Source organism: Pyrus communis, chromosome 1 (genome assembly GCF_963583255.1).
Source record: "Pyrus communis chromosome 1, drPyrComm1.1, whole genome shotgun sequence".
In the NCBI taxonomy this organism is placed as follows: domain Eukaryota; kingdom Viridiplantae; phylum Streptophyta; class Magnoliopsida; order Rosales; family Rosaceae; genus Pyrus; species Pyrus communis.
The window spans coordinates 11,767,051-11,790,402 of record NC_084803.1 but is presented as its reverse complement, the minus strand read 5'-3'; the positions used below and the strand labels follow the sequence as shown (position 1 = coordinate 11,790,402).

Below are 23,352 nucleotides of genomic sequence, written 5' to 3'. Positions count from 1 at the left end.
TTAGAATTAGCGATGACCATTGCTTGTCAAAAATAGTAATGTACAACCACCGGCTGTCCATTTTTATCGTCAAAACGCGTAGATTGAGAGTATAGAAAGTGTTAATCAAAATTCTCACCAATCCCGCTATAAAAACAAACTTCAAAAAAACAAAAAAAAATTAATTAACCACCCTTCATCCAAGAAACACAATCAGCCCCCCCAAAAAAAGCACTAATCTTAATTAAGTCAACCCCAAGAAACACAAACACCATTAATCTTAATTAATTCACCTTAATTACGTCAACCCTACATTTTGTTTTTGTTTCTCCAAAACTTATGCACCCCACGTTCTTTAGCTGCAGAAACAGAAAACTGCCCTAATCACCTCTGCTTCTTTTTCCCGATCTCAACAAACATTTCGAAGTCGAAAAACAAAAGTTCCAAAAAACCCTTTTCATATCTTCTAACATCTCTCGATCCCTCTCTGTTGGGAGAGAAGAAAAACAAATTATCTCCCCTCAAAACCTCTCCTCCTTTCTCCCACACAACAACACCGTTGTTGTTGTTTGTTTCCCAAGAAAGGAAGGTGAAGAAATATTTCAAACTTTTTTATATTTTCTTCCCAATAATCTCATCGGACTTTTAAGATTGTTGCTGTAACTTTAGATTGTATAATCTAAGGTCTTCGAGTTCCACAATGGTCCGAGCTTTTACATCCCAACAACAAACAATGCAGAAGACAAGATCTTTCCAGTTGAAACGAATGTTTGAGATTCCGAGACACCTTCAGAATTCGACCTTTGAGAATGGGCAGGACGGCGAGGGAGATAGGGATACCGCTCAGTTACTGAGTCCCAAGACCACACCAGAAGGCGGCCCGGTGGAGACACAAGGAATGTGGGGACCTAATCGCGATAAGGGTGTAGCTTCCGGTGCAGATGAAGGCGAAAAGATGAAGAGTCCTAAATCCAAGAGGCCTTCAGGTAAATATTTTGCTGCATATATAATTTTTACGTGCTATATATATTTCTTGTCAGTTGTCACAATGCTAGCTAGATGAAAGATCATTTTAATAATTTGTCTGAATATTTTTGTGTGTTTAGATATGGAAATGATGAAGGAAAGGTTCTCTAAGTTGCTTTTGGGGGAAGATATGTCGGGTGGTGGAAAGGGCGTCTCTTCCGCGTTGGCTTTATCAAATGCCATAACTAACCTAGCAGGTATAACTTTGTGCCTCACAGCAATTGCATTAATAATTTTACGAATTAAAATACGAAATCCGAATGAGGGTAATTCTGATTCCGTGTTCTTTGCTTTCTCCTTTGTTTCTATGACAATGCAGCATCTGTTTTCGGAGAACAAAGGAAACTAGAGCCTATGTCTTCGGATGCAAAAGCACGGTGGATGAATGAAATAGGCTGGCTTTTGTCTGTGACAGAGCACATCGTTGAATTCGTCCCTTCGCAGCAGAATGGAACAAACATGGAGGTTTTAACTCCTTCTCACTTTTGTCTGTGCCATAAATTTTCTCATAGTTCAAAATTCCAAAACTTGCAGGATTCTAATTTCTTTCTTTCGAATCTGATAGATAATGGTGACCCGGCAAAGAAATGATCTGCACATGAACGTTCCTGCCCTGCGCAAACTCGATGCAATGCTTGTTGTAAGTACCTTCATTCCTTACAGACTTCCTGGTTTAGCTAGAGAATATCAGAATTATACGCCTTTTGCTAATCGGTTATACAAAACAGGGTCACCTGGATAGCTTTGGAACCCCAAGTGAGTTTTGGTATGTGAAAAAAGGTGCCCAAGATTCTGAAAAGGATAATTCCCAGAGAAATGATGAGAAATGGTGGAAACCCAATGTTAAGGTTCCCCCCGAAGGGCTTTCAGATGAATGCCGAAGGTGGATGCAATCTCAGAAGGACTCTGTGAACCAAGTACTAAAAGCAGCGATGGCCATCAATGCGCAAGTGCTAGCCGAAATGGATATCCCCGAAAACTACATTGAATCCCTTCCCAAGGTATTACACATAGCACTCTCACTAATTAGTCTCGAAGATTTTGTTTTTGTTATGAACAGGGCGGTTGACTATATTTTCTTTTGACAGAACGGTAGGGCTAGCCTCGGTGATTCGATCTATAAGAGCATAACAGTGGACCACTTTGATCCTGTGGAGTTCTTTGACTCCATGGACTTGTCCACAGAGCACAAAGTTCTCGACCTAAAAGACAGGATCGAGGCCTCTATTGTGATTTGGAAGCAAAAGATGAACCACAAGAGTGGAAAGTCTTCGTGGGGTTCAGCCGTAAGCTTCGAGAAGAGAGAGCTCTTTGAAGAGAGAGTAGAGACCATCTTGCTCCTATTGAAACAGAAATTCCCAGGAATCCCACAATCTGCACTTGACATAAGCAAAATTCAATTCAATATGGTAAAGAGCTAAACTCCAAACATATATTTGCTTCTAGTGTTTGTTAACTTGTTTTGAGATCTAATAACCGCGATTCTTTCATTTCTATGCAGGATGTAGGGTACGCTATCCTAGAGAGCTATTCGAGGGTGATCGAAAGCTTGGCCTTCAAAATCATGTCCATGATTGAAGATGTGCTTTACGCTGATACTCAAGCTCGAAAATCATTATCAAACATGACACATTCAATGGATTCTAGGGAAGACGGAGACGCAACACCAACAAAGACACTGTTTGAGTTCATGGGGTGGAATGCTGAAACGGAAGAGAATGACATGGAGAAGGATAGCTCAGCGGGCAACAAGCAGAGCTACTTCAAAGAAGACAGTGAAAAGATTATGAGCAAACCTCCTGCTAGCATAAACACCAAGAGATTTTCATACTTGGAGAAGCTTGAGAAGTTGAGTGGTCTAAGAAGTCCAACGGCTCGGCATTGATCGGAAAATATTGAAGAATGTAGAGACGACAAAGGAGAGAGAGGGGCAGATAGACAGAGAGAAATACAGAAATACTTCCTAGGATGCTAACTTGTTAGTATTTCTAAGTAGTGTGCTTGTGCTTCCATCCTATTGAAGGATTGGGAAGTCTCTTGGAGTGTTTGTAATTAGTGGGGTTTTGATGCATTTGAGATTTGGGATGTGCTTTTTCTGATCTTTGCTGGTTTTTAGGAACAACAATACATGTATTCTAGTTTTTCTCAAAGGCTCTATGATCTTGTTTCCTTTTTTTCGTCCGATAAGTTCTGTTCTCAGGTCTCAACTAGATTGTAGTTTTAGTTGGCTAAAGTAGTGTGCCTCCCCCTCTGCAACCAAGCTTGAATCCTCACTCCCGTAGTTTAAATTAGACTATCACTCGAATAAAACTAAAAGCGTCTCAACTAGACCATAAAAATAAAACATCACCATAAGAACCGCCCCTGTTTTGCGGCCAACCCTTTTCCGGTTGGTGGCAAGAGTCAGAAAGAATCTCCTAGTGAAGAAAAACCTTGTGAGATCGAAATGCCGAATACTTACCAACCAATGCACTCTTCTATGCGAAATTGACAATGTTGGAGTTAATCCCGTATTGAAAACATGCTTCCGGATATTGGTGTTTGGTTTGCACTCAGTTTAAGTTTTATGCAACCGAAAGGACACAAACTTTGAAGATACAACTCACCACGTAAAATGCAATTTCATTTACATAACCATAACAATCATCCCTAAGATCTACAATGTGGTACAAAATAGCTTCTTCTCTTTTTCATACTCTTCTTTTGGCTCGTCTGATGAGCGATAAGATGTCATTACCGTGCCCAGATTTCTTGAGGCGTCCATTTATCTTCCGAGATTCCTGCAAGACAACACAAGAAGAGACATGCTATAATGGAAGGAATAGGAGACAAATTAGTTTTAGAACTTGTCATGTAATACACATATTATGTGTGTGTAGAACTCACCTGGAAGTGAAAGGTAAGGTTTGGACCCCTAGACAGGATTGAGAGGCCATCATGAACCGGCACTACAGTAAACCAATCGATGTTAAACATTGAGAATGGCTCATTAAATATGCTAATTTATATTAAATATACATAGTTCATAAAACTACATGGATCATGTTACCTAAAGCTGAATTGTTTTCGCCCTTGGGAAAAGACGGTTTGTGAGACGATGTGCACAAGAAAAGCGGCATTGCTACATCTCTGTCAGATTCTTGCTTGTCAGTGGGTTTATGAGATGCTGGGTTTCTAGGAATATCCCTGCATGGATCAAATTCATAAAATTCAAAATTTCTTTTGAATGCACAATATCCTGCAGCCAAATAATCAAAAAAAAATATTCTATGAAATTATAAAGACAAAAAACTTTACCTCGAATCTTCATTGGGTTTCTCAGCTTCTCTGGTATCATTGGGTTTCTCAGCTTCTCTGGTGGCTGATCGCAAAACAAGGAATTAGAAAGTGGGAAAAGTGGAGTTTATGAACATGTTTGCAAGTAGCAAAGCAGTTTCTACTTCGGATTTCACCTGCAGATAAAAAACGTGCATTATGCCGCGGGATAATCTCCCTCCATCGGACTCTAGGCAGAGCAAACTTATGGGTGTATTGTTCACATAAGAACATCCTCTGACCACAAAGCGAAGTTTACTGTTAGTGGTTAATGCAATTACGTAAATTAATGTATTAACTAACATAAGCTGGCTTGATTAATGTAATAAGGTGGTAATAACAACTTGTTTGAGGCAATCAATTCGAGTCTCAGCCTCCGAAAATGCGTTAGCTTCGGAAACGATGCTGTTAAGGTTGGCGGAGACGCATCCGAGATGATCAACAACAGTCACCACAGCTCTGCATATGTACTCTTTGGTGTTTTCCATCACTCTGGAAAATTAAAATAAATAGATAAAATGTTGAATTCTTGTTCATGGGGTGAGGGCTAAAATGGTCATTATATGGAGATCTTTGGAATTTAGGTTTGTTTAGATGACTCACACTTTCTTTTCTTTGGTGTTCAAAAAGGTTGATTCACAGTAGTCTGCAGCATAGTGAAGTTGAGAGCGCAGGTCTCTCAGTTCCTTCAACACACAAACAAAAACAATTCAGTAAATTTGAAAAAACACCCCGACAACTATAAGTTGGTGCCCTTCTCTCGTTACAAAGTCGGTTTTTGATTTTCTAAAGTACTGGTTTGACGAGTTTATCTCTGAAGTTCAATGTTATCAAAAGCTTACATGGGAACAACTCGAAGGAATTTGACACTTTAATAAGAAATAAAATAATACAAAAGCAAAAAAGAAATATCGACAAGAGTAATGTTATTCATACCATGTTTTTATACCACAATTTTATACCATCTTAGGTGGCATCTGATATAAACAGTCACATCATTTGAAAAATATGCAAAATCCAAGGAAATGAAGGAGAAAGACTCCTCGTATACCACAATCATCATTTAATTAACTAACTTTTCTTAAGTTTAGATTATTAAATAATAAACTAAATTTAAAAATCTAATTAATTCAAATGATGTTGCTGTTCATATCAAATGCCACATAAGACGATATGAAAATGTGGTATAAAAATATAGTATGAATAACATTAATTATAGTTCATATTTGATAAACATTTTGTTTTTCGTCTGGAAAACAAAAGAGAATGCATTAAGGAAAAACTTGGGAGTGAATACAACTTAAAATTGTTTTCGGTTTTTAGTTTTTGTTTTGTGTACTATTTCACAAACATTTCTTCCACATCCCCGACATCATTCTTCCTCCGCCACTAAAAACTTGAAACAAAATACGAAATGGTTATAGTTTTAAAGTTGAGTTCAGAAAACGTACCTGAAGAGAATTATGAAAGCTTCCAATGTCCTTAGACTTTGCTTCTGCATCTTGCCCTGAGGAGGGTTTAGAGATGTTCTGCATCTTCTCCTCCATGTTTGGAACGTCCTTAGACTCTGCTTCTGCATCTTGCTCCGAGGAGGGTTTAGAGTTGTTCTGCATCCTCTCCTCCATGCCTGGAACTTGAAAACTTAGAGGATGGTGGTGGGGGTTGGTTTTGTTTTGAGCAAAAGAAAGAGAAGCGGAGAATTGTGACCATTCAGGCTCGTGATATGTAGAGATGATGAGAGAGAGAGAGAGAGACAGAGATTCTCGAAGGCACGATCAGCAGCATCAGCATGTTATCGAGAAAGGGAAAGATGACAAAAGCTCAGTTTTCAGCCCGTGATTGTGTTCGTTTACCTTTTTCTTCTGTTTATCTTGTGTTTAAAATGAAAAAGCTAAAAAGGTGTTAGTGACTGACAAGTGAATCAAAGGTACGATTGCCATGTGCTTTATATTTAAGAAAATATTTTTGCTCATCATCTTTAAATGATGATAATGTTCATCATCTTATTTATTACTGTCCGATGAGTTTAAATTTCAAAATATGTGTAGTCAATAAATACAAATCTCAATGTTTAAACTCATTCAACGTTGATAAATAGAATGTTGAGCATTATCATCGCTCGAGTTTATGAGAAGAATACCTCCTACATTTAAATATGTTTAAAATATTTGATTTGAGCGGCTGTATTATTTGCATGGTATGATTGTTAACATTCTTTATATGAGATTATGACAAAATGATTTTCTATCAGGAATAATTACAACCTAATTGTAAGATAATTATAAGATGATTAAAGCCAATTTACGAGGTTTATTGGATTCCCAATGTACAATGTAGTTGGATTTGATCTGGATTACCTTAAACTAGTCGCATACGTTACCATTTAGAATGGAAGTCATGAATCAAGGAAGTCAGAAACCTGAGAGAAAAGAAATGATAATGAGATCAATTGCCTCTAATCCACTCACTTGTAAGAGAGAAGTCATAAATCAAAGAAGTCCTGAATACAGCAGAGAGGGAACAAGAATGAAGGGCAGTGTCAAGAATTAAAATAATTTTGATACCCATTCCAATTTCCAAGTAAATATGTTACACTTTCTCATTCAAAGGGCCAATGTATCAAATTGAATACCCAACATTGATAAGAGACGAATCAAACATGTGCTCTCGAAAGCAGAGTTAAATTATCATAACTACGTAAACTACAAGCCCCGAGCATCAAATTGAGTTTACTTAAATCAAATATCATGTACCCATCACGTTTCACCAAAAATTGTAACCATAAACAAATGGGGAAGGTTTGTGGCCTTAAGAGGATGACCACCCTATCAGCCAACCCCGCCATCCACGCGTGCAGAAGGAAACCTCTCAGTTGTTGAATAAGTTGGGGGCTCACTGGTCGCTACCCTAATGCCTCAACGAAGTTCCTGAACAGGGCTGCTTACCAGCGCGATGGTAAAGTGGCAAATTCCCTGAGGCTAACGGAATAACTAGCTCTCTTTTATCCAATTGATTTCTTACAAGCTTAAACGTCAAAAACACCGGCTTATCAGCAAATGGCAAGGTACTGTGGGCCTCCTTATCTTATCCTCTCAAAGTTTGTCCCACAAGTAACTGACTGGGAGAGAAGGGTTCTGTAGATAGGCAACTTTTTCGAACAGCTTTGAAATGGAACTTGAATCACCTTACAATGCCATATTGTCATGTATAACTTTGTAATTCGAATACCGAAAAGAAAGAAAGCATCCGGCCTCGTGGATAGAATAAGTACACAATATCGGGCACATCTCGCATTATAATGCCCAATCTTGGATAAACAAAAAAGCATCCAGCCTCATTGCAGACATTCAAACAAAAGGATGAAAATCGACAGTCACGGGTATCCGATAAACTGTTCAACATCTTATGTCACTAACGTGAACTAAGTGTATCCGAGACAACTTGATACAGGGAGACGCCGTCATAAAGGCATTGAAATCCCTGAAATATGTGGAAAGAAGAAAGTGTTAGAGTTCATACTTGATATTATCACATGAAAATGGCCAAACGTGATTATATCGAGGCTGATGTAGTTAGCAAAACAAGGAAGTTCTTACTTGCAATTAACCCATTGCTTCATTAAGTGTTGTATATCGTTTGATTGATATAGTTATACATAAAGATGATTATCAAGAATTCATTGTTACAACTTGGTAGTGTGTGCAGGTGTGAATATATGCGCACGTCCAGTTTTAAGAACAAAGAGAGTGGCATGCCAGTTCCAGGCTTAAAAATGATTTGTCTGTTTTTCTTTTTCTTTATAAATACGGAGCACCCTACAATTTTTGTATAAACTACTAGTGGGCAGCGAATTGAGGCTCCAAAAAATTCTTAGTCAATAGGATATATCTAGCTCCAAAAATTTCCATTTAAAAAACGAAAACAACCACAGTGTGCCCCTGGATAGTTATCTTTCGGCTTAACCACACAAGCTCACTCAGAGGCTCATAAGAAGGCAGGCAACGGATACCCAATGCAGTCCACATATATACCTAAATCCGAAACTTAGATCACTAAAACTCAATCAAATAGAGAGAGTTTATATTCAAAGCAAATGCTAAGCTCAAACACCCCACATCCCCGAGCATCCAAAACAAGAAAACTTCAATTGTTTCAAACAGAATTTGAACTTTGTTATGTAACTTCATCCCCTGAGTGGTTCAAAACCACACTTTCACTTAAGATGATTGCTCGAGGACAATTGAACAACTATTCAACAATGCAGCTGACAGCTTCTTTTATCATGAAGCAACATAGCTCAAACAATTTAAATTGTTCGTGGCAGACTGATCTGACAGTCCACGAAGCTAAACACCGACAATTAACAATTAGATTAAGTTGGCAAATAAACAAGCAGATGGTGTGCATTTTCTAGTTAACATCATATCCAGTACAAGCTAAAGAGCACGTAAATCATCAAATTAAAGTAAAAAAAAACTCACCTTGAGGAACTAATCCCCAGCTCTGGGAGGCAATCGACAAGCTCGATATCAACCGCGCCGAAGCCACCGCGCTGTGCAACGGCATCATTGATCCCAACTCCACTGGTAACCTAACAAAGACAAAATCTTTCTGAGATTCAAATATTCCCTACACTTTCTCGGACGCCAAACAGGTCGTAAGAAAACGAAGACGAGAAATGAGTATTGGGGGAGCTGATATACCTGGAAAGGCCAGAAATGCGTCGTATGGGAGCGGAGGCCGGAGAGAGAAAGCTCGATTTGAGCTGAGAGAGCTCGGATGCCGGCAACGTCTTGGTCAGATTGCGCGCGAAGGGCTGTAATCGGGAGGACAACCTAGAGATAACTTTGCAGGACGCCATTGGTGAAACCTTCGAGCTTTTGGGGGTTTTGGTCACTCGGTCACTGTGCTCGACGACGGGAAGGTTTATGGGGGACTGCCACAGGAAACGACGTCGGAGTTCGTTTTGTTTTGTTTAGGGCGTTGTGGTTATGATCCATTGGGCCCATGGGTCGACCCGCTACTGATTGATGGATCAATATTTGGTATGATCCGTTGGGAATTTGATATGATCCCAATGATCCATTGATTCCCAACGACCTTGAAGACTTCGTCCAAAGCTAAAAGCCTTGAAGACCTTTGACCAAGACTTCTAGTCATATTTTATTATCTCAGCTTGACCCAAAGGTTGTTGGTCTATTAAAAAAATTAAAAGTTTTTACCCAAAAATAAATAAATTAAAAGCTATTGAATTATGTCGTTTTCATTTCTTATGTTTTACATTTTTATTTTAATAAAAAGGTAGTTATTATTATTTTTTTAACAATCGATATTATATACATCAAAATGAGGAAGTTGACTAAGTCTCATAATGAATTAGTAATAATGTGATTTAAATTTGATTTTAATGAGAATCGAAACTAATACTTTATTTTATTTTTAAAGGTTTTCTTAATTATTTGAACTAGAAGCATATTGTTAGTTTTCATTTTTTTAAGCTTGAGGTACGAGAAAAAATATAAAAATAAGATGATGAAAAAAAGGTGGCGGAAGGGCATGAAAGAAACAAAAATAATGAGTAAAAACAAAAACTTGAAAGTGAATAAAAAAATTAATATAATTTTTAAAATTTGATGTGACTTAAAACTGTTATGGTGTGTTTGTTTGGGCTTACTAAGTGGGACTGGACTGGACTGGACTGGACCACATACTAATGTAGTCCCATGTTTGATTTGTGCTGGGACTAACTTAAATGAGACTAAAGGGGACTCGCTTGGACTAAAGGCCTCGCTAGAAGTTATTAGCGAGATCCTCCCCAAACCATAGGACTCGCTTAGACCATATCTAGTTCTCTACTTCGCTTCCGCTTCACCCCTCACATTTGCTTCTTCTTCCCCACTTCCACATCCATTTTCAAAACTGGCTTCTTCCTCCTCCCTGCTTCACCCCCTGCGAGTTCTAGGCTTTGTTGTTTTTGAATCTCAGATGGGATTCGCGTTGGATTTGTTAGAAGTAGTGGTTTTATCCACTACGTAAGTTTAGGGTTAATTATGTAAGCAGTTTCAACTGCATGGTGAAATAAACCCTAGAATCTAGGGATCAGTTTTTCCTTCAAACTTAGTCTTCTACCACGTTTAGGTTTATGTTCAACGTGGGCTGCATGGTTTTCATTCAGTTACTGTGTAAGGCTTATATAAAACCTGTTTGTTCTTCGTTTAATATTAAGGTGATTTCTCATAGCTTGCAAAAGATCTCTGTTGACAAAACTCAGATTTAACATTTGGTATCAGAGCCCCAACCTGGGGTTTCTAATTAAAGCTTGAGAGAGAGTAATTTTTGAGTGAAGATATACGAGAATATGGCAGGAGAAGGAAGTGGTTTTGTGCAAGCATCCATTCCGAAACTGGATGGGCATTATGACCATTGGGCGATGCTTATGGAAAATTTTCTACGTTCAAAGGAGTATTGGAGCATTGTAGAGCATGGAATCACTGCAGCAGCAGAATGAGCCTCACTCGCGGAGAGGCAAAGGAAGGTGCTTGAGGATCAAAAGTTGAAAGATCTAAAAGCTAAGAATTATTTGTTTCAAGCAATTGATCGAGCTGTTTTGGAAACAATCTTGAACAAGGATACGGCTAAGGAGATTTGGGATTCGTTTAAGCAAAAGTATTAAGGGACTGCTCGTGTCAAGCGAGCACAGTTGCAGGCACTTTGAAAGGAGTTTGAGATGCTTCACATGAGGACAGAAGAGAATGTGAATGAGTTTTTTGGTCGAACTCTGACCATAGCCAATAAGAGAAGAATTAACGGTGACAAATTGACAGATGTAGAAGTTATTGAGAAGATTCTGAGATCGATGACTCCTAAGTATGATTATGTGGTTTGTTCAATTGAGGAATCCAAAGATTTAGATCTTCTCTCAATTGATGAACTGCAAAGCAGTTTGTTGGTACATGAACAGCGGATGATCGGACGTGTTGTGGAGGAGCAAACACTAAAGGTGGTCTATGAAGAGAACTCTGGAGGAAGAGGACGTGGTCGAGGAACCTTTCGTGGAAGAGGCATAGGGAAAGGTCGATAAACCTTTAACAAGTCAACAATTGAGTGCTCTAATTGTCATGAATTAGGGCACTTTTAGTATGAGTGTCCTAAGAAAGACAAGGAAGCAAAGGTCAATTATGATGAGGCTAGTGAAGAGATGTTGTTAATGGCGTATGTAGATGCTCCAGAGGTCAAAGAAGATATTTGGTTCCTCGACTCGGGGTGCAGCAATCATATGTGTGGTAAGAGGGTGCTATTTTTTTACTTTGATGAAAGTTTTAGAGAAAGTGTGAAACTAGGGAACAATACTAGTATGACTGTTTTAGGGAAAGGAAACATTAGACTACAAGTGAGTGGGATGACTCAGGTGATCACATGGGTTTTCTATGTGTCTGCTTTGAAGAACAACCTTATAAACATTGGTCAGCTTCAAGAGAAAGGTTTTGCTATTCTCATTAAACATGGAAAGTGCAAGATCTATCACCCTGAGAGAGGACTGATCATGGAGACCATTATGGCTGCAAACCGCATGTTTATTATTGTTGCTCAGCATCAACTCAGTGTCTAGGCATGTTTCAATGTTCTCACAGATGATTCAGTTCAGCTGTGGCACTGTTGTTATGGGCACTTGAGTCTTGGTGGCTTAAAGACTCTCCAACAGAAGCAGATGGTGAGTGGACTGCCTCAGATAAAGGACTCCTAAAGAGTGTGAGAATTGCATGGTAGGCAAGCAGCCGAGAGACCCCTTTCCAAAAAGGAGTACCTGAAAGGCTTCTCAAAGTCTACAACTCATTCATGCAGACATATGTGGACCAGTAAAGCCTGCATCCAACAGTAAGAAGAGGTATCTACTGACCTTTATTGATGATTTTACTCGCAAGACTTGGGTCTATTTCCTGGTAGAGAAGTCAGAAGCTTTTCGATTTTTTAAAGTCTTCAAAAGTCTTGTTGAGAATGAGACTAATGCAAGCATTAAAAGTCTGCGCACAGATCAGGGAGGGGAGTTTACATCTCATGAGTTTGTTGAGTTTTGTGTTGAGAATGGGATTCAACGACAGTTAACTGCAGCCTACACCCCGCAGCAAAACAGAGTAGCTGAGCGTAAGAATCGAACCATCATGAACATGGTTCAAAGCTTACTAATCGAGAAGAAGATGCCAAAGACAGTTTGGCCTGAAGCAGCAAACTGGACAGTTCATGTGCTCAACAGAAGTCCCACACTTGCAGTAAAAAACAAAACACCACAGGAGGCATGGAGTGGTACGATATCGTCAGTAAGTTATTTCAGGGTTTTTGGGTGCATTTCATTTGTGCACATCCCAGACAACAAGAGAACCAAGCTGGATGATAAGAGTATGAAGTGTGTGCTACTTGGGGTTAGGGAAGGGTCCAAAGCCTATCGACTATTTGAACCAGTCTCACAGAAGATCATAATTAGTCGTGATGTTAGGTTTGATGAGAACAATAGCTGGGTTTGGGATGATCATCATCATGAAGCTGTCATAGCAGATTTGGAATGGGATGATGATGAAGACACAACAAGTGAAGCTAATGAGGTTGACAGTGAGGGAGGAGATGAAGATGGATTCGATGGAAATGATAATGATACAAGCAACAATAGTGGATCAGATGAAGTCTCAGAAGCAAATTAATCCAGTTCAGAAGAAAGAAGACCTAGAAATCTGCCAGTATGGATGCGGGATTATATGACAGGAGAAGGTTTATCTGAAGAAGAGGAAGCCACGATGCATTTGGTTCTTCTTGCGAGTAGTGATCCAGTTCATTACAATGAAGCTGTGAAAAATGCCAAATGGAGGAAAGCTATGGATGTTGAGGTAGCAGTTATTGAGAAGAACAATACTTGGGAATTGACAGATCTACCTCAAAGAGGGAAGATAATTGGAGTTAAATGGGTTTACAAGACTAAACTGAATGAAATGGAGAGGTGGACAAGTACAAAGCTCGGTTGGTGGCAAAGGGGTATGCTCAAGAATATGAGGTTGATTATGCTGAAGTTTTTGCTCCTGTGGCTAGGTTAGATACCATTCGAATTGTGATTGCACTTGCTGCTCAAAGGGAATGGACAATTCATCAAATGGACGTGAAAAATGCTTTCTTACATGGGGAAATCAACGAAGAAGTATTTGTGGAACAACCACCTGGGTATGTGCAGAGAGGTAAGGAGCATAAAGTTTACAAATTAAGGAAATCTTTATATGGACTTAAACAAGCCCCTCGTGCTTGGTATAGTCGTATAGAAGCTTATTTCTTGAAGGAAGGGTTTGTGAAGTGTCCCCATGAACACACTTTGTTCATCAAAGCAGGAGATGGAGGTAACATTCTCATTGTTTGTCTTTATGTTGATGATCTCATTTATATTGGCAATGGTGAAAGCATGTTCAGTAAGTTTAAGCAGTCGATGATGAATGAGTTTGAAATGACTGATCTTGGTAAGATGAGATACTTCCTTAAAATTGAAGTATTGCAGAAACCAGATGGAATATTCATCTGTCAAAAGAAATATGCTCAGGAAGTGTTGGAGAGGTTTAATATGGGGAATTGCAATCCAGTGCATAATCCTATTGTTCCAGGTACCAAGCTAACGAAGGGCCTGATTGGTGAGAGGGTCGACAACATTTACTACAAACAAATTGTGGGGAGTCTCATGTATCTCACAGCCACTCGGCCTGACACTATGTTTGTGGTAAGTTTAATTAGCAGGTTTATGGAAGGTCCAACAGAAATGCACTTGGCAGCAACAAAAAGGGTTTTGAGATATGTAAAAGGCACGATCGGCCTTGGAGTTTTTTACAGAAAGGGAGAACATGCTGAGCTCAGAGGCTATACAGACAGTGATTATGCAGGTGACTTGGACGATAGAAAGAGTACATCAGGATATTTGTTCATGTTAGGTTCATGAGTTGTGTGTTGGTCTTCCAAGAAACAACCGGTGGTTACACTATCAACAACTGAAGCTGAATTCATTGCAGCAGCTTCATCTGCTTGTCAGGCAACCTGGTTAAGAAGGATAATGAATGACTTAGGTCAGGTTCAGCAAACTTTACAACGATTTTCTGTGATAATAGTTCAGCAATAAAGCTCTCCAAGAATCCTGTGCTGCATGGTCGAAGCAAGCACATAGATGTACGGTTCCACTTCCTTCGTGAGCTAACTAAGGATGAAATTGTGCAACTGGTTTATTGCAACACTCAGGAGCAAATAGCAGACATACTAACCAAGCCATTGAAGACTGATGCCTTCCTGAAGTTGCAGGAGTCTATGAGAGTGTGTTTGGAATCAGATGTAAACTGATTGCTTAGCAGTCAGTTTAAGGGAGGATGTTAGAAGTAGTGGTTTTATCCACTACGTAAGTTTAGGGTTAATTATGTAAGCAGTTTCAACTACATGGTGAAATAAACCCTAGAATCTAGGGATCAGTTTTTCCTTCAGACTTAGTCTTCTACCACGTTTAGGTTTATGTTCAACGTGGGCTGCATGGTTTTCATTCAGTTACTGTGTAAGGCTTATATGAAGCTTGTTTGTTCTTCGTTTAATATTAAGGTGATTTCTTATAGCTTGCAAAAGATCTCTGTTGACAAAACTCAGATTTAACAGGATTTGCATATTGTTAGGAGGAAACGGGCGTCGTGGCGACTATTTGCTTCGATTGTCGCCGTGACCGCCATGGATGACAAGCTCTTGCAAGCTTCAATTCCCAATGCTTCAACCCACAGTGCATCAAGGCCTCCAATACCCACTCCCAATTTTGGTCTCCCTCACCATTTTTAACATGCCTGAACAATTTTTTTCTGATCAAATCCACCAAGAACTTTCCAAGTTTCTTCTTCTTCTTCTGCAACCTCTCCCATCGTTTTTGTTTTTTTTTATGGGATGTAGGACTGTCTCTGGATTTTTTTTATTTTGTTTTCACTGCAATTAGTTGTCAATTTGGCCTTGTATATTGGTGTAACTCAACTCTTTGACGGGAAAGATAGAAAATTCAATATTTTGATTCTTTGGTATTCGACATGATATCTGATTTTTGGCTTTTTATTTATTTATTTTTATAGAGTGTATTCTACCTTTTTAGACAATAAAGTGGAAGTTCTTATAATTAAAAATAAAAATTTAGTCCTACCTAATCCAGCACTGCACTAAATGTTTCATAATTCTTATACTACTTAGTTCATATCAAGCCAGTTCAGTTTAGTCCCTAATGCTAATTCAGTCTGAGATAGTCTGATGTATGTAATAAACGCACCATTAGTTCATTGCACATAAAACTCTTTTTTTTTTTTTAATAAAATTAGGTGAGTAAAAAATATCTAACTTATAGTCTAACTTAGAAGTTTTAGGTCTAATTTCTTTATTTAAAAAAAAAAAAAAAGTCGAGATTTTCATAGTCTTACATAGAAATTAGAAGTATGGAGTATTATCAAGTTCAAATTCCCAATCACTACTTCATTTGCCATCAAATCAATTTTATTCCTAACTCTCATTGTCATCTTGCAAAATGGTCATACTCAAACTTATGATTTGACCATGTTTTTTATTTTTTTACATGTACACTGACAATTTGGGCAAAACCCTGAGCACATGTTCCGGGCCTCCCCAGCCCTCTTATTTTGTATGTACCCATAAATCCGCCCGAGAAAGGTAGGTGGGCGAATGAAAGCTACCGGGCTGCCTAAAAAATGCAACAACCACTTGACTTCAACCTTGTGCGCATGACATTTTCTCAAAAATAAAACTTTGTATGAGCTCTTTGCTAAAATTATTATAACTTTTAAGAGCATATTCGAAGGAGATGCCAAAATGTACACAAAATTTATAACAGTAAAAAAATATCACACTAATATTCTCTAACTGAAGTGTTAAATCCTATGTGACGATGATATAGATTAGCAGCAAAAGAGGTTACTGTCAAATTTGACAGTAGCTTCAAATGTTTTTTATTATTAATTTTTAAAAGTATTTTATTAATTTTTAATTAGTTTAATCATTTATTATAATTAATATTGAGTTGACCGATTCAATTATCATACTTTTTTCTTATTTTCAATCAAGAAATGTGAAAAGATTATTGATTAAACTTTAAATGTTCTTTATTAAATTTTAATTAGTTTAATAATTTATTTTATAAATAATAAAATAATATTTTAATTTGACATATCGATTGGAGAACAAAACTTTAAAAAGATGTTAAAGTGCTACATAAGCTGTCAAAATTTGACATCTCCTTTTAAAATGCGTTTGAAGATGATCGAAGGAATTAAAATAAATAGACTATTGAATGAAATTTTAAAAATATGTATTATTTGATCTAATGATCTTTATAGGAAAGATTCGGAGAAGATGCCGATTCGGATTCAACAACCAAGGGATTAATTTTCTACCTGCCACAGTGCCACTGGGTAACTGTTCACATACATCGCCCCGACCGACACTATTATTTTAATCAAGTAACGACACCCCCGAAAGAATATGAAAGCAGGAGTACTATTTTCTCTCCTTCTAATCCTTCATTTCTCTTTATTTGAATAGTTACAATTGAGCTACATCAACGGTTATGATTTAGTTATGCTTATATTGATTTTTTTATAAAAATAATAAGATAAAAAATAATAAGTGAGATGAGGTAAGAGAAGTGGATGAGTATAGGGTGATGAGAATAGTCTCTTTCTAAGCCTTTTTTATTTTATTTGAACTGTTATAATTTAACTATATCAACGGTTATGATTTAGTCATGTTTATATTGATTTTTTTATAAAAATAATAAGATAAAAAATAATAAGTGAGATATGTGAGAGAAGTGGATGAGAATTGGAGGCAGAATCCTCCTCCATAAAAGCACCCATGCTCTCTGATCTCGTCAACCTCTCTCTCTGTCTCCCCTGTAATTCTCCTTATCTTCATCACGCTGCCCTAGGGGACTCTGGTTCGTGAATCCATGGCGAGGGGGACTCTGGTTAGTGGATCCATGGCGAAGGTCAAGGTCACCTTGGAGGTCGGAAACGACGGCGTTGCAGTTATCACCATCTTCAATCCCCCTGTCAACGCCTTGGCCATACCCAGTAATCCAGCTAGCTTCGCTCCTTCTTTTTCAAAATTCAACGATTCGTAATTTGTTTTTTGATTTTTTGGGTTCTTTTTTGGTGATTATGCAGTTATAGCTGGCTTGAATGAGAAGTTCGAGGAGGCTGGGAGGCGAAATGACGTGAAGGCTATCGTTTTGACTGGTAATTCAGCTTGGATCCCTACTCTTTGGGCTGGTTTGGTATTGCTGTGTTTTGAAAGAAAACTGCATTTGCAGTGATGTGAGAATAAGCTCACTTCACGTTTCAGCATTTTTTCGTCTAAAACTGTGAAAATAAGCTGTTTTTAAGTGTTTACCAAACATGTTTTTGAGCTCAGTTTTTTTTGATACCCACTTTTTAAAAAGCACCTCAAATCAGAACTTAATCGAGTTTTGCTACGATTCGTTTTGTTCGATCCAGTTCAGCCAATTGGAAAATCTGATTTTAGATAATCGAAAGCTTGAATTTTTGTATTCACTTTCTTCGCTTTGTGGATGTTTTGTAATTTTATTTTCTTGTTTTTTTGGTTGATGAAGGCAGTGGAGGAAGGTTTTCGGGTGGTTTCGATATCAATGTTTTCGAGAAGGTTCACGAGACTGGTATGATTGCAATGAACTATGTAGATATCTCTCCATTTGTAGCATTGAGTTACTTGGTGAATGGGTTGAGAACTCACCGTTGTATTGCTGTGTGGTGACGCAGGGGATGTTTCGATCTTGCCTGATGTATCTGTTGACTTTGTGGTCAACACGCTTGAAGGTATTATCCCCAATGTTCTTTTCGAAAAACGTCAATTACTGGCCTCCATTTTTGCTACGCAGAGTTAACATTAACAATCTCGTTAATACTGTTTGTGTGTAACGTGTATAACAGATTCGAAAAAGCCTGTTGTTGCTGCCGTCCAAGGACTTGCACTAGGAGGTGGCTTGGAGTTGGCATTGGTTTGTGCTCCTACTTCCGAGTGGACAATTTCTAGTTGTTAGATTTCATACGTTTGGTGGATAAATTTGCTGTCGGAACTGTTGTGCAATTGCGTCTTATTAGTAAATTTCGTGCAGGGGTGCCACGCACGTATTGCTGCTCCAAAAACACAACTTGGCCTTCCGGAGTTGTCACTTGGAGTGATTCCTGGATTTGGAGGTATAACTTTTATTCTACACAGGAGTAAATTGGACACCAAAATATATTGATTGTTGTACTGAAATGTGAAACTGCTTTTGCTATGTAAGGCACACAACGTCTTCCAAGGCTTGTAGGGCTTCAGAAGGCAATTGAATTGATGCTGGTAATTGGCTCCTCTGCTCATTTTTTTGTTAGAGCTTCATACCCAAATGTTATGAAATAATTTTTCATGTTCGATCTTATAACTACTTATTTAGGTATGTACGCTGAACCCACGTAGTTGTTCACTTGTTTTGAACAGCTTAAAAGCTTTACACAAAATTATTTTGCATTATAAGCTCATCTTGCATTGATTCTAATTTAGTATAGTATGTGGTACATTTCAGTCATCGAAGACAATCCTGTCTGAAGAAGGGGAGAAGCTGGGTCTTATAGATGCTATTGTGTCTCCTCAAGAGTTGCTGAAAGTATCTCGCTCTTGGGCTTTGGAAATTGCAGATAGGCGCAAACCGTGGTTGCGCTCTCTTCACAGGACAGATAAAATTGGATCCCTGTCTGAGGCACGAGAGATACTGAAAGTTGCCCGACAACAAGCCAAGAAGACTGCTCCCAATATGCCTCAGCACCAAGCATGCCTCAATGTGATTGAGGATGGCATTATTCATGGAGGATACAGTGGTGTTTTAACGGTAATTTTTGATATCATTGGCTTTGTTTGTTATACATGTTTAATCGTCTTTTATATGTGTAATGGCATGCACCGGTGCACATATGTTCTAACAAATGAAATTTTTATTTCAGGAGACTAAAGTTTTTAGGGAGTTAGTTCTAGCGGACACTTCAAAAGGTCTTGTCCATGTATTTTTTGCTCAACGCGCAACATCTAAGGTACGATCATGATACACAAGTAGCTTCTTTACTTCTTTTTGTAGTTGTTCTTTTTTACCAGTCCTCTGTCTTTGAGTTGATGACATCTATTGTCAGAATTGGCCTTAAACCAACCCTCTCCTGGCTTCTTAATGAGATTTTTGCCTGTTTGTTTTATGTTCTTCTGTCTGTTGTAAATGGTTCTGCTTGGCTTTCTAAATCCAGTTTTCGCCATGCATCCTTGAGTAATTAAATTTGTGTTGATGCTTTTATGGCATATATCTGGTAATTATTTAATGTGGTGAAGGGTGTTGATTATCTTCTGTTGCTTGGAAGCAGTTTCTACATTCTACCCTCCTTTTCTTTCTTGTTGTATCTACTTAAATTTTAACTTATGCAGGTGCCCAACGTTACTGATGTTGGCCTTAAACCAAGGCAAATAAAGAAAGTTGCTGTTATTGGTGGAGGTCTGATGGGTTCTGGCATTGCTACGGCCCTTCTTGTGAGCAATATATCTGTGGTTCTAAAGGAAGTCAACTCTGAATATCTTCAGAAGGGCATAAAATCGATAGAAGGTGGTTACCTCATTGGCAGAATTCTTGAGATTTAGCATTCTTCTATGAGTTAAGAATGAGGCTTCAGGATTCAGGCTGTAGTACAGCATATAATTTTTTTGCTCTTAATTTTACTATGGCATTTATAGTTTTAGGTGAGCAATGAATATAGTGAAAGATAATTGTCATTAATCTAATAGAATGGTAGTGTTTTATTATGTGCAATATTTTAATAGCATATAAGGGACCTAGATAACATTGTACTTATTTGTGGTTTTAGTAATTTTTTATTTGACTGTTAACTAAGCATTGGATCATGTTTAAATTAACTGGGAATAACAGTCTCTGCTGAGTTTTGTTGCAGATTGGCAATTCACTTGTGTCCAGATAACTAATAAAATAATACTCTGGCATGGTTTTTTATGTATGCACTGGTGATATTAGAAACCTGAAATCTTCTCTTCGTTTTTTGTTTCAACAGGAAATGTTAAAGGCTTAGTAACTAGAAGGAGGCTGACACAGGACAAGGGACAAAAGGCTCTCTCATTGCTGAAGGGTAGTTTGGACTACTCCGACTTCAAAGATGCGGACATGGTCATAGAGGTGGGGTATTATAAAAGGCCAGCTATCTTCAATTTCTATTTTTTCTTTCCTATATTAGGATATTTTTATTAAACCTTCGTCGTTCTGTTAGAGATGGTTTCTGGTGCTCATCTGTATTAACCACCTTTTTGGGGCCTGAAAGCCTGAGCATCTGCTGTCTACTTAATATTTCTGTTGTAATGAAATTGTTAAATCTACATATTACCTCTTGGATTTCTATTTGAAAGTTATTTGATACAATTATTCCTTGTTTGCAGGCTGTCATTGAGAGTGTTCCTCTCAAACAGAAAATTTTTAGTGAACTCGAGAAAGTTTGCCCATCTCACTGCGTCTTGGCTACAAATACATCCACTATTGACCTCAATGTTGTTGGGGAAAAGACAAACTCCCATGATCGCATTGTGGGGGCACATTTTTTCAGGTTATTTTATGCATTTTCTTCCCAGCTGCATACATCTTTTTACCACTCGAAGAAACATGCTTATTTGCCTCTTGAAAACGTCGTGTTTGACAAATGTCTTAATCACCTAAAACCATTTTATTGTTTATCAATTTTTATATATGCACTTATAATTATGGTGGAATGCTTTTTATTTGTACTTTGTACTTAATTTCGCATTGTTCTTTGATGGACAGTCCTGCTCATGTGATGCCTCTTCTTGAAATAGTACGGACAGAGAAGACTTCGGCACAAGTAATTCTTGATCTTTTGACTGTTGGAAAAATAATAAAGAAAGTTCCAGTTGTGGTTGGTAACTGCACAGGCTTTGCAGTCAATCGAGCATTCTTTCCTTACACACAAGGTGCCCATATATTGGTCAATTCAGGTGTGGATGTATTCAGAATTGACAGGGTCATCAGCGATTTTGGCCTACCTATGGGTCCTTTCCAGTAACTTTCTTCCCTTTCACCATACCTAGATTTTTCATGTTTTATTTTGTACATTTTAACGTAGGATCTGGGATTTTTTTAGAAATGTTTTTGCCTACTGATCGTAGAATTAAGAACTACATTGTTAATTATATCTACTGCTCTTGACTTGCAGGCTTCAGGACTTGGCAGGCTATGGAGTAGCCCTTGCAGTTGGAAAGGAATTTTCTGCTGCTTTCCCTGATCGCACATTTAGATCGCCATTGGTTGAGATCTTGATAAAAAATGGACGAAATGGTAATCTTGAACTTCACTAATTTTATTAGGTCTTCGTAGGAGGGTATTGTAACATGTTCTTTATTCTAACTATTTTATGCTTTTGGCATTTCAGGTAAAAACAATGGAAAAGGATATTACATTTATGAGAAGGGTAGCAAGCCAAAACCTGATCCTTCTGTCCTATCACTCATTGAGGAATCTCGACGAGTTACCAACATCATGCCTGGTGGAAAGGTACTTTTGCTTTACATCAGAAAATACATTTCTCATTTATGACAGCAGTACCTTAAAGGGAACACTCTGTATTGCTGTTACAGGCTCAGTAGTTCCTTTAAATAATGCATGCTTTTTGAGGCTGTCATGCTCATCTTGTTTGCTGGTTATGTCTGGCAGCCTTTAACTGTTACAGACCAAGATATTCTGGAGGTGATACTGTTTCCTGTAGTAAATGAGGCATGCCGTATTCTAGACGAAGAAATAGTTATTCGAGCAGCAGACCTTGACATCGCATCTGTTCTTGGGATGAGTTTCCCATCTTACCGGTGAGTTCTATATTGACCTTTGTGTCTGCTATGTTGCAAATATGCGCCTCTACTTTTGCAGCTAATGGAGAGGTCTGATTGTTTGATCTGGACATCCGAGGTGCAGGGCAATGGATCCCTTGCGGGATTAATTGTCCGGACTTGAACACCCCTCTTCTTTTTGTACAATCTCGTTGCAGTTGTGTACTATTGGTGTTTTCACTTGGTTGACAGTAATGACGTTGCTAGTTAATGTGAATGCTTGATTTCACAGTTGGTTGACAGTAATGATGTTGTTAGTTAATGTACATGCTTGATTTCACATCGTCTGTTTGTTATGTGGCAGCGGGGGTATTGTCTTTTGGGCAGATATGGTCGGGCCGAAGCATATATACGCTAGTCTCAAGAAATGGTCCGGAGTATATGGCAACTTTTTCAAACCATCAAGGTTTTTGGAAGAAAGAGCAACAAGAGGGTTGCCGCTGGTAAGAACATCGATTCTTATTTTTGTCTTGAACTTTTCCCCTTTTGGGATTTGAATGAGAAGAAAGAGCAACAAGAGGGTTGCCGCTGGTAAACATGCATAATTTTTTTTGTTCTTGTCCTGCAGAGTGCACCCGTATCGTCATCTGCATCTTCAAGGTCACGCATGTAAGCAGAAAAAGCTTATTTTCAACCGGTTTTCGAGCACATTCAGTATTCAGGGAAATAAGATTCGAGTTAATCGATTAGCACCTGGTTTGCAAAATAAAATGTTAAGTTGTCACCTTTTCTTTACTCCTCTTTCTTTGAGTGAATAGCAATAACGCTTCGAAATGGCGAGGCACTGAACGAGTTTTCGGTCAAGACTTTTTCCTTGAGAAATTAATCGCCTATTGAACTTTGGGTGATGGCGTGACAAATTGTTGATTAAATTCGCACTTAAATTCGGTGCACATATTTAGCATCCCTAACATTATGCCTAGCATTACTCTTTGCCGAAAGTATACTTGAAAATTTTCCGTTCAAACAACCTTTTTGTGTTTTTCGCTAGCATTTAATTTCAAGCTTAAAGGCTCAACAAAAACCATTTCTTAAAATATAAGTACATTTCAGAAT

General features: G+C 38.2%; 4 protein-coding genes across 4 annotated transcripts; 2 read left to right on the top strand and 2 right to left on the bottom strand.

The window, feature by feature from the left end:
* The first annotated feature begins 222 nt into the window (after positions 1-222).
* Positions 223-3,182, top strand: LOC137744075 (rho guanine nucleotide exchange factor 8-like). Its single transcript, XM_068483940.1, has 7 exons — positions 223-965; positions 1,086-1,202; positions 1,325-1,470; positions 1,571-1,645; positions 1,734-2,006; positions 2,094-2,414; positions 2,507-3,182. Exons 1-7 carry the CDS (start codon positions 680-682, stop codon positions 2,888-2,890), a joined length of 1,602 nt encoding a protein of 533 aa, XP_068340041.1. The 5' UTR covers positions 223-679; the 3' UTR covers positions 2,891-3,182.
* A 410-nt stretch (positions 3,183-3,592) lies between these two features.
* LOC137720603 (probable protein ABIL5) lies at positions 3,593-6,028 on the bottom strand. The gene is made up of 8 exons (XM_068459723.1): positions 5,772-6,028; positions 4,924-5,006; positions 4,665-4,812; positions 4,458-4,557; positions 4,303-4,366; positions 4,055-4,191; positions 3,892-3,953; positions 3,593-3,785 (listed from the first exon to the last, which is right to left on the bottom strand). Exons 1-8 carry the CDS (start codon positions 5,943-5,945, stop codon positions 3,696-3,698), a joined length of 858 nt encoding a protein of 285 aa, XP_068315824.1. The 5' UTR covers positions 5,946-6,028; the 3' UTR covers positions 3,593-3,695.
* Positions 6,029-7,479: 1,451 nt separating this feature from the next.
* On the bottom strand, positions 7,480-9,281 carry LOC137717616 (uncharacterized). The gene is made up of 3 exons (XM_068457036.1): positions 9,024-9,281; positions 8,802-8,911; positions 7,480-7,800 (listed from the first exon to the last, which is right to left on the bottom strand). Exons 1-3 carry the CDS (start codon positions 9,179-9,181, stop codon positions 7,781-7,783), a joined length of 288 nt encoding a protein of 95 aa, XP_068313137.1. The 5' UTR covers positions 9,182-9,281; the 3' UTR covers positions 7,480-7,780.
* A 7,898-nt stretch (positions 9,282-17,179) lies between these two features.
* LOC137728851 (peroxisomal fatty acid beta-oxidation multifunctional protein AIM1-like) lies at positions 17,180-23,221 on the top strand. Its single transcript, XM_068467639.1, has 18 exons — positions 17,180-17,435; positions 17,529-17,600; positions 17,975-18,037; positions 18,141-18,197; positions 18,312-18,379; positions 18,497-18,578; positions 18,668-18,723; positions 18,947-19,249; positions 19,362-19,448; positions 19,828-20,002; positions 20,463-20,584; positions 20,842-21,005; positions 21,221-21,475; positions 21,630-21,751; positions 21,846-21,967; positions 22,127-22,275; positions 22,601-22,739; positions 22,865-23,221. Exons 1-18 carry the CDS (start codon positions 17,312-17,314, stop codon positions 22,907-22,909), a joined length of 2,205 nt encoding a protein of 734 aa, XP_068323740.1. The 5' UTR covers positions 17,180-17,311; the 3' UTR covers positions 22,910-23,221.
* The last annotated feature ends 131 nt before the right edge of the window (positions 23,222-23,352 follow it).